At 42.2% G+C, this 11314-nt stretch overlaps 2 protein-coding genes across 2 annotated transcripts; both read left to right on the forward strand.

Moving 5' to 3' along the window:
• The first annotated feature begins 4042 nt into the window (after positions 1–4042).
• Positions 4043–4941, forward strand: LOC141842848 (E3 ubiquitin-protein ligase SINA-like 7). The gene is made up of 2 exons (XM_074730838.1): positions 4043–4153; positions 4255–4941. The coding sequence occupies exons 1-2, from the start codon at positions 4043–4045 to the stop codon at positions 4939–4941; spliced, it is 798 nt and encodes a 265-aa protein (XP_074586939.1).
• Positions 4942–10062: 5121 nt separating this feature from the next.
• Positions 10063–10683, forward strand: LOC141843703 (uncharacterized). Its single transcript, XM_074731753.1, has one exon. It carries the CDS (start codon positions 10079–10081, stop codon positions 10565–10567), a length of 489 nt encoding a protein of 162 aa, XP_074587854.1. The 5' UTR covers positions 10063–10078; the 3' UTR covers positions 10568–10683.
• Positions 10684–11314: the final 631 nt, after the last annotated feature.

Genomic DNA, 11314 nt, shown 5'->3' on the forward strand with positions numbered 1-11314 from the left:
CACCGGCCGAACCTTCCTGGCGGCTGGAACTCAACACAATCCTACCGATCCAATTTCCAACTCGATACAAGCTGTGAATCTAGGAAAAACATAGATCCAAGCCCAAAACCAAATCAAAACTCGAAATCCAGTTAGAAACCTTTACCGATGGCCTCCTTCTCCGATTCACCGCCTGAGCCACTGCCGCCTACACATGCGACGAACCAAGCTCCTCTGGCGAAAATCGAAGCCTCAACCAATCAATTCCTGGTTCACCGTGACTTCTTCCACATCCGCACCAGCGTGGCACGAAGTCGCTCGGCGTCGGCAGAGAAGGCTCGCAATCGGAAGAGGGCAAACGGCCGGCGGCGTTGAGAAGGCTCGCGATAGGAGGAGGGCGAACGGCCGGTGGTACTGCACTGCCTCGCTCGGCTTGCGGACACCAGCTCACGCTGTGGAGAAGACGAGCTCACGGCGAGATCGCGATCGGGATCGCGGCGGAAGACGCGAGGAGGGTACTGTAGCTTCTTATAGGGTGGGTTTAACTTAACGGGTTTGGGTTCCAAATTTGATCCAATAGGCCAATTAAACCCTATAACCCATTAATCAATTAACCCTAACCACTGAACCGGTCGAACTAGCCTAAATCAGCCGAACCCAAACCGAACCAAGTCCAATAAGAATCGATACTGTAGCAAACCAACTCAAATTTGGTTCGCTTGGTTCAGGGGGCAAACGATCTCCGATTTGGTCGAAATAAGTTTCGTTTGGTTCGTCTTCGCGAGACGAATTTTTCCGTATCCATGGCAAAATTTTTCGGTATCTTACATTTACATATTTCGCAAACATGTGATGTAGAAATAAATAATTAATTAAAATTAATTATTACACAATACATACATGCATAGCAGAAAATAACAGCGTACAAGGCATGATAGGAAATTAAAAATTTTAAAATAAAAGATTATTTTAAGTGTACCTCACGGATGATGACGTTGAGCGAAGTCGGCATCAATCGAGTGGTCCTTGTCGAAGTCTCGCCTCTACTGGTGATCCACGTCAAGCTCTCGTCTGGACAGCTTCGGAAGTCACGAGTCGCGTCATCATTTTCGGTACTAGCTGATGATCGATGATGATCGAATTGAGAGAAGCTTTATTTCGGAAAGCACACAACAACATTTGTCGCAATAGTTCCAGGGCTTTCTAACCATCACCGAAAATCAGATTCCTAGTGTAGTTTTCGATAGTCAACTTTTGACCGCCGATTTAGGATAAATTGTCGGAACCTTTCGACGTTGATGGAATAATTCTCTGAAAACTTCACAAGTTTTCGAGAAAATTACGGATGGTCGTTAGACGACCGGGATTGATAGGTAACGACCAGATAATCTATCCAATGATCAAAAATAATTTTCAACGACTATACAAAGTTTCGACAACAAAACCTATTACAATCTGACAGCAATCTCATTCTTCTCCCATGCGGCCATAATCGGGCAAACCGAACTCCCTCTACTCCTGTCAGCCTACATTGAGAACAAACCAAATAGATCGGTCGGTGCTCATGAGACCCTGATTCGAGATCGGGGCCAAGTCCCGCTCAGGATAGGGAGGAAAAACGGCGTCGCTGTCCCTTCTCACACAGACAGCCATAACACATTTACGATCGGGAGTAATCGGCGTCGGAGATGACGATCTCAAGTCGTCCTCCACGCGGGCAGGTAAAGGCAGCATAGGCTCCGGCCTCTTCTCGCAGATGAAGAAGAATAGGGCAGGCGACCGAGAACCTCTACCGTGCTCAAGGAGGAGAGGAGCAGCGCTCAGACCATGGACGGCGACGCTCACGATTGGAATCCAAGGACCGCCGGTGATGCTCGTGATTGAGAATCCAGGGACTGCCACGACGATTGGGAACTTCTCGCTGCTACTCGAGCTTGCAAAGGAGAAGGCAGCGACTAGAGGTTCTCCCTACTTTAATTCTCTTGCGGCCGGTGATGTCAGCACTCCCAAGATCTTCGACATCGTGAAGGGAAGATCGTGAACAAGGGCGCCGCAAGGGAAGAAGACCAAGGAACAAGGCAAATCACGATCGTAGTTATATTGAGAAGCTACAGTGTCGCATAGGGTTGAGGCTGAATCGGGGCAGCGCGTGCAGGCTGAATTGGAGGAAAGATAACCCAGCTGAACCAGGTTCAGTTCATGTTACTGTAGCGAATCAGGTTCATTATTGGTTCGCTGTGTTCGGTAACCAAACGACCTCCGATTTGATCCAAATTAATTTTGTTCAATTCATCTTTCACAAGACGAAGCTTCTCATCGCATCCGTTTTGCCAAAACCTCTTCCATCATGAACCAAACCATGTTTGTTCAATTTGGTTAAAAATCGAATCATTTGGTTCACTAACCAAACGACCTCTGATTTGAACGAAATTAGTTTCGTTCATTTCGTCTTCATAAGACGAATTCCATTATAGTGTCCTTTATCTGATCTAACCAGACTTTGTCTCTCTCATTCTGAGAATCTAATTCTTAAACTCGTTTTAAGTCCTTCGAAGAACTTGTAGTGCGTGTGAACCAATAGGTTCCCGATTATGTTGGTCGTCCGTAATTAATTATTAATTACGGAACGATCATAAGTGACACCTAGTAGTACATCATGATCCCCAATTAACCAAAAAATTAACGATTGATTCCAGAACAATTCTAAACCCTTCAGCAGCTCCAATTAAATGTGTCTCGTTCCTTTCACCGTCTTATACCCGCTTGGTTTAGGACATAGTCTATGTGTCAGTCCCCACTAGGCTGACTACGTCACACCTAGCCCAAACTACTTTCTTGTCCTGTGGATTCAAGTTACTTGTACATGTGTCCAAGAGTATCATACTTTTAACATGTAATATTTTGGCCAAAGTCTTTTAATAACAATCCTGACAAGCGACCGCAAGGTATACGTCTCCTTTTCCAAGGAGCAGTGAATCCTCTGTGAGCTACTCAAACACCTTCGAGCACTTTGACTTATGCCCAATCATCTCGGGTCCACACCTCCTCGGAGATGTTTGCTTAAGATGTCAAAGTATAAGCCTCCATGGCCAAGATGACTTGAATACCGCAAGTCAAAAGAAACTCGCACTTAAGCTGCACTGAGATCTTCATTGACATTTATATCAAATCATATGAAGTCTCAAGGTAGGTCACTCAAATGAACTGGTTACCTTTAACCAGCATCGACGTTTAACTCTCAACATCCAATGTCTCCAGCAGTGAGATCGGCTGCTTGGCTAACCAAGGAGTTTAAACGTGCTAGTCTCGACAGAATTGATGACGTTTATGCTCATCAATTCCTCGACTAGGGATAGTTTCAATACATTCATAATTGCACATGTAGAGATGCTCACTAGTTGTGATTCAATTACAAATTCTCTCATGTTATGAATCGTATTGCGGACATTCAATATTTAAGTTTAAGATCCAATCAAACACATAAAAATGCGCACTCAAATAGTGAATTGCTATTTATCCAATAAATAATATAACCGTAAGACAATTATCTTAGGATACCTCTCAAATCTAACACAACCCACGCGGATCGTGAACCTAAACGAGTTAATCTATCTAAACTCATTTTAAAATAGATTGATAAAATTTTAATCTAATCTATTTAAATTATTTGACGAGGTGGACTAACTCGACGGATCCAATTCAATTCAAATTGATAACTATAATGCGAATCCTCCATGTTAAAAGTTAATTTTAATTTTGAGAATTAATGGGACAGGCATGCATGTTAAAATTTAATCCAAATGCATATTGAAAATTAAAATGAATGCATGCATTGCGTGTTTTCAAGAACTTAATAAATGATGAAGGAAGGGCTCATGCATCTATAAAGGGCTGAACATGAACAAGACAACTGATGGATGGATCTGTGGCCCATGCTATGTATATAAATCCAGTTGGGTAATGGGGATGATAAATGATCCGATCCACCCCTGCGAATCAAACACTGCATACGGCAACAAGAGAAAGAAGAGCGATCCATCCAGTGTCCCAACCGGTCGAGAAGATGGACGCAAAAGCAGCAGCAGCAGAGTGGACGACGGTGAGGTTAAAACTCCATATCCTCCGGTGCCGTGTCTGCAACGGCCGTCTCACCCCACCTGTCTACAACTACCAGGTTCTTCCCGATCGAGTTCAATCGTCGTTATCGATCATAACCTCCTCCTTCCTTGTGTAGTTGATAGATATCTTGCAAATGCACATCATTAACTGTCTCAGTCTGAAAAAGGATTCGTTACATGCCGGGAATGCCAAAAGATACTCAAACCGAGCTCCTCTAACCGAAACCACGCTCTAGAAACGGTGATGGAGTCTTTATCCATCCCCTGTCCTCATTCCGCCCACGGATGCAACGAATACGTTCCTTACCTCGGAGATTCAATGGCAAACCACGAGAAGGATTGCCGCTACGCGCCTCGCCCTTGCTTCGTCAAGGAATGCGCGTTCGAAGCACCGAATGGAGCCCTGCAGGTACAGCACCTCACGGAGGAGCACCGCTTCACGATCTACAACTTCAGCTATGGGGTCCCGCTACGAGTCTTCATGGGCCCGGCGGAGCCATTGCTAGTGCTCAAAGCGAGCGACGACGGCGTCCACTTCGTGCTGCTTAATTCTTTCGATAAGTCTTCAGATCATAACAACTTCTCAGTGGTTAGTTGCAGCCAATCTCGTCCTTCCAAGAAAATGTTCTGCAAGCTGGCAGCGAGGTCGGACGAGGGAATGGAGCTTTCGCTCGATGCTCCCGTCGAAGAATGGAAGGGATTATTTTACCCACCAGTCTACCTCCTCGTTCCCGGTTACTTCTACGGTGAAGATGGAAAGCTCGACCTGGAAATTCATATCTACGCCGAGGAGGATTTAATCCTCCTCCTGTCCTGTGACCTGTCCGGTCCTCTTTTGATGTGATGTCATATATTTTGCGTGTCCTTGTGGTAAAAAAAATATGGATTTTGTGCATCAATATTCGTGCCGTGACGTCTATCTAACAGAGGCACTATGCGACCTCTTGACAATCCTTTTTTTAATGATTATTTAAGAACAATTTAAAAATCTATAAGACCATCTTTATGTTAATCATCCGTTAATAACGAATGTGGAGGAGGGAGGGAAGTACATGGAGGAGTGAGATATTAAATGCGTTTAAAGTTCTGAACGTGTTAATAGATGAGTCTATATTTTTTTTAATGTTAACGTGTTCAGCAGAAAAAAAGGATTACTGGTTGACCATCACATGATGATCAACCATGTGGTAGTGGACTCAGTAGACTTTTATTATAACGCGTTATAACATTACGAACGTTGCGGATGTTTTAACGGAAAGAATTCTTGAAAGTGGATAAGAATTGTTGATTGAAGTGGGTAAGTAAGAATCTAATTTCAAAGAAGAAGAAGAAGGAATATTTTCTCTATCGTTAGTAGTTTTTTTATTTATTTTTTTATAAATGATAGTAGGGATTTTCATCTTTGCTGAAATAACGATGTAATAATAATAATAATAAAGAGGGGCAGTAACAGTAAACTACACACTTAATCCTAAATTTCTTTTAAACTCGGATGGCATGCAATTACTGTTATCCAAATAACTTCTTAGTTAAAAAAAAATGATGCTGTCTTTTCGAAGAACAAAACACAGATCTCCCGGTACGGGATGCATAATAGAGCCAAAAGAACTAAACCGATATTTAAAAACAAATAATTCAACAAATGATGGTAAATACGATCTCACCGCCCACGATTGCTGAGAACGTTAAGTCGTTGAAATAGATACGTTCTTTGAAAAAAAGATCAAAGATGTTCTGATTCGATCACTCTAACTCTTAAATCAGTAGATCAAGGGAAGAAAGATTTAATGGAAGCAATCTTTTAGATGTATCTACGCGCACTTGTATATGTGAAGATTGAGGATTATCTAGGCGAGGGTGAGAGAATAATAAAAACATGTCATATTATGTCATGTTCTTAATTAAGAAGAATATCCGTGCAAGCATATTGTGCACAGAGATTTTATCAAAAGATACATTCCAACCTAATGAAAAAAGTGTCCCATCATTGTTTTAATAGTGAAAAGTCCCATCATTTATCATATTATGTCTCTTCTTACATTATTAGGGGAGTATGTTAGCCATCATATTACATGATTACCTTTGTCCTTTGGGTGATAGTACAACTAGCTGAGAGAGCGAGATGTAGTCGATCGAGTGTGAAATAGGACACTAGGAGAGGGAGATAAGGCTCAAGTCGAGATATGCTGAGAATCGAGTCATAGTAGAACTGTAACACCCCGATTATTTCTCCCTATTTTTAAGAATTTTCATTAGATTTAAAATTCTAATAAACGTACTTTAGTTAAACAATAGAAGAGAGTTTAATAAAATAAAATGGATAAAAAAGTTTGTCTCGCAAAAATGAATCCAACAAAACTTGTTTGGATCAAATCGGAGGTCGTTTGGTTAGTAAACCAAGTGAACCAAAATTTAACCCGGTTCGATTCAATCGTTATAATGGGATTTAGCCGGTAGTTTAGAATTTATTGGGTAAAATTACTGTGCACTCCTCAAATAAACACCGCGCGACGTCTGTTCCCTGCGCGCGACCGCGTCCTCCGAGTTCGGCGGAACCGAAGCCGGAGAAAACGTCGGGAAGCCGCCTTTAAAAGGCCGGGCAAGGGAGGGAAGCGAGGCACCAAACCCTAGCCACCGGCGCCTCCCCTTTCCCTCCGTCGCGAGCTGTGTGACCAACGCCGCCGTTCCCTGCGGACCAGAGCCCCGACCGTCGCCTCCTCCCGCTGTCCGACGCCCTGCACCACCGCCTTCCATCGCCGGGGAGGAAGGAATCGAGCCCCCCACCACTGTCAGCAAGCGCCGATGACCGCCCGGCCAGCCGCCCTCTGCCGGAAGCTCCCCGACGCCACCGTGAAGACACCGAACACCGCCGACCTCAGCCCTGTTCCTGCACGAAGAAGAAGACCTACTTCTAATTAATTAGATTAATTATTAATTAAGGTAAGTTAGTTAATTAAAGTAATTTGATTAGTTAAAGTTTGTTGATTAAATTAGTTTAGTCAGATTATTAACCTAATACTAATCCCGTAATTTGTTAATTATTAGTAAGTTAGTAATTAATTAGGTAATTGTTGATCAATCAGTTAATTAAGTAGTTAATTAATCAATTAATTAACTAGTGTAATAGTTAGTATTTGATTAATTAATCAAAGATGTATATGTTTGATTAATCCAATTGGAAAGGTTAATGGGGTTTAACTAATTAATTGATTAGGTTATGATTAGGTGAAATAAGAATCATTTGGAGTTATTCTAGGATATGTTATTTAGAGGATGTTTTGTTACAGGAATTTGACTCGTGGATCTAGTAGTATTTCGAGGCTCGTATTGTGACTATTCATCAATAAGGTAAGTACCTCTCACCTACAGTATAAGTAGTTCCGTTCGTATGCATTAATCCATAATTTTAGTTATTTAAACTTGTATGTATGCATGTGGAAATTTATTTCTCTTACAGAATGTTTATGAAAATAATTTACCTTGCCTCAGTAAGTATGGACTCAGTTCGTCCACGGGTGGGCTCCTAGATCGCCCCTAGGCCCTAGATCGCCTAGAATATGCAAGGTTAAAGAGAAAAGAATGATTAAAGAAAGTATTTTACTTTTATGTGGCATGTGCTTGGACTCAGATCGTCCATGGGTGGGCTCCTAGATCGCCCCTAGGCCCAGATCGCCTAGTAGTACCCTAAGGGGTTCGGGATTAGCTACCTCGGATCTACTTAGGGATGCGCGCACAGTTAGCACTATGTCGGGCCCACAGCAGGATGATTACTATTTTCACTTACTATATGTATAAGTTTTCAAAAGTTCATTACTAACTTGAAGTGAAAGCAGTTTTAATATCATGTTTAGTTCAGTTATGATTTTAATCCATGTGCCTGTTATGATGCGTATGCCATGATATTTATCTAGCTTATATGTTTCAGTAGCAATAAAGGATAAGCATGAAGATATTCCCTTTCATATTTTTCAAAAGCATGATTTTAAAATATGCATCGTTTTGTGAGTAGGATGATACTTACTAAGCTTTATGCTTATAGTTTTATTTTCCTTATACTGCAGATAAGGGCAAAGGAAAACAAGAGTAGCGGAGGCGGCAGGGACGATGTGAAGTGTGTGCTGTGGTGGAACATAGAATAAAGATCCTTGGGAACTTGCATCATTAAGAATGTTAAAGACTAGTTTTTATAAATTGTTTATTTTCCGCACGTTCGAACGTTAATAACTATGGTAGTTCTATACAGTATAAGTATAAGTAACGGATCGCCTTAAGGGTAAGAAGGGCGGTCGTTACAAGAACCGAGTGGAGCTCCAGAGTTTGGGCTTGGCTTCGGGTGTAAACTCAGACTTCAAGAGAGGTTAACTGCCCTATTTGAGCTGAGCATAGCCATCGAATCGAGCGTCGAATCCTGACCTGAGTTGTCTTCCTTCGTTGAGTTCATATTTGAGTGGCGCTGAGTTGGGTAGACTTAGTAGAATGATCGGGGTCAGAGCTCAGAGGCGACTACTACACCTATCCTACTACACCGGGATAGGGTTCTCGAAGAGGTTGAGATTTGGGTCCTGACCGGACCACACCTCGAGCTGAGGTCACTGAGTCGAGGTGCAAGGTTAGTCTGACGTGTCCTTCTTGAATCGAATCTTGACTTTTCAGGTCAAGTCATACTGTCCCCATAACAAAAAAATGATGATAAATCTCAGTAGTCTCATGGATTCAATCCCTGGGGGTGGCCGGTCCGGTCCCACGGAAGTTTTCCACCGACCATCAGGGTAAATCGGGAAGTACATACGGCTGCCAATCCAGATGTCCAACATCCTTTTGATTGCGTTCCCCATTTGGAAGAAAATTCTTGCAAATACACCGTAGCTGGGGATCGAACCGCGAGTCCCTGGGCCACAATCCGGATGTCCTACCGTTGCACCATTGCCTCGAAGACTACCGTCCCCGTAACAAGAACATATAAATCTTGGCCCATTATTCATGATCGACCTCAAAATAACAGTTTTTGTATTTGGAGTAGATGAATTCCCGCCCTTAAAAGGAAATAAAAAAAAGCTTGCCAATTATCGAAGAAAACTGAGTGTGATTGTGATTTTTAAATAAATTCTTACTCTTTTTCAGCTTCTCGAGTCTTAATTATAGCTTTCAATTTGAATCGTTCCATTGGTTAATCATTAATTAACTGTTTATTATATATCATATCAATCTGTTTCATCTTTATCTTTATTTGAATTGATCTAAAGTGAATCAACTGATCAATATACTCCTTGGTGCTTAATTGACACTCTTCTTTGTAGAAGAGTGTTCAATTGTAGATTTGAATCTCGGTGAAATTGAGACAATATTCTTTTTCATGATGGTCAATTAAAATTTCTCAATTTACCTCCTCACAATGGTCGTAGAAATGATCGTATGAGACCGCTAGGGCGGCGGATTCCACCTTTTACAAGTGTTCAACTGTATGCCCCTGAAACATAGTTGAGTTAGTTATTGCGAGGCAAATTTGCTGAAGCAGACAAGTGCCAGACGAAATCGAGGCAATACCCTCTCTCGTAGTGGTCAACTGCAACTTCTTGATTTACCTCCTCACAGATGGTCGTGAGGCTGATCGTGTGAGATTGCTGAAGTGGCGGATTTCATTTTTTTACTGAAGAGTGTTCAACTGCAATTTCTCCGTAGTGGTCGAGTTGATTATTGCTGGGGGACTTATTGAAGTGAATAAGAGTTGAATCTTGATAATGTCCTCTTTCATAGTAGCTAACTGTAATTTTCTGATTTACCTCGTCATAGATGATCGTGAGATCGATCATGTGAAACTACTGAAATGGTAGATTTTATTTTTTTTACTGAAGAGTGTTCTAGTCAACTTTGGATTAAAATAATAATTTTATAAATTATTTGGGTGAGTTTATAATTTAAACGAAATTGTGGTAAGCCACAAGCCCCCTCTCACGAATTGGTGAATAGGTTGGAAGATCGAAATGGGGCTAAACGCATCGAAGCGTGTGGAGCGAACGTTGAGTTCCTCGCCGGAGTTTGATGCCGCCTGCGAGGCCGTCTACGACAGCTGCCTGTCGGAGGCGCAGCACGCCTTCCCGGGTGTCCGCCGCTACCAGCTAGTCGAAGCGGCCGCCGGCCTCCACGGCTTGATTTCCGCGGGCATCCCCCTCGTAGGGCGATGGGTCCCCAAGCCCCCCGGCCGTGCTCAGGTCGACGCGGCCGTCCGGAGGGTTCTCCCTGGCGCTTCCGACGACCTCGCGCGGGCTGAGTTCCGGGCCTTCGCGGTGGATCTATTCAGGGATGCTGTGTTAGCCGGCGCGGGGCGAGCGGTGCTGCGGGGCGTCCCCATCGGCGTCGCTGGGATTGCAGGCCTCGGGGCGGCGACGAGGGCCGGAGGGGAGGTGATATCTAGGATTATGGGAGTGTACGCCGTGGGAATCACCGCCGCCGTGTACCTGAGCTTGTCGTGAATTAGGGTTAGGATCGCCGCCGGTGGCAACACATTAGGGTTTGATATGACGTGGACGAACTGCCTTCAATAATTCAGTGTATGTGCAATGGTATACTCTATTATCAGACCTCTTTTGCTCGCCCTCATTTACATTAGTTTTTTCTTTAAAAAAAAACTGAATTTAAATTTAGATTTTTTTCCATTTTTGTTGATTGGATTTTTTTTAATTATATTTTACTAATTCGATCTTGATTTTTTAAAATTTGAATTTATGGATTTTATGAATGCCCAATATTTCCCTACAATAGCATATAATAAAAGGTATGTGGAATTGATTATGTAGGATCGTCGAGATAACTCATCTTTTTTTATGTACAATGATAAGATGCTTAATAGATTAATCATAAATAATTTAAATTTTAATTATAATGTATTGTAAATTTTTTTTAGTGAGATGGAAAATTTGAGATGTTAATTGTTGATTGAAAAATCATTTGTGTTTTAGATTTGTCACACCTCTAAACCCTTACAAACTCATATCTACAAGATATATAAATATGTCTCTTGAACCCTTACTATTGGATCATATCAAAGAAAGAAAGGGAAGAACCATAACCATAAGATCTTAAAGAAGAGTCATCTATCGTCCCTTAGATGATGTGAGGCACAGACGGCAAATTTTATCTTTTATTAAAGTAATTGTTGTCACACCGTAAACCCTTATAAGTTCGATTTCTACAAGGTGATGACCTGCGTGATAGACCAT

Source organism: Curcuma longa, chromosome 12 (genome assembly GCF_044706935.1).
Source record: "Curcuma longa cultivar G26 ecotype Majalengka, Jawa Barat chromosome 12, ITB_CL_G26_1.1, whole genome shotgun sequence".
NCBI lineage: Eukaryota > Viridiplantae > Streptophyta > Magnoliopsida > Zingiberales > Zingiberaceae > Curcuma > Curcuma longa.

Bases quoted from the DNA above. Each gene is read 5' to 3' on its own strand.
- LOC141842848 (XM_074730838.1), top strand. From the start codon at position 4,043: ATGGACGCAAAAGCAGCAGCAGCAGAGTGGACGACGGTGAGGTTAAAA. The intron at 4,154-4,254 runs GTTCTTCCCGAT...TAACTGTCTCAG, and splicing joins CACCTGTCTACAACTACCAG to TCTGAAAAAGGATTCGTTAC.
- LOC141843703 (XM_074731753.1), top strand. From the start codon at position 10,079: ATGGGGCTAAACGCATCGAAGCGTGTGGAGCGAACGTTGAGTTCCTCG.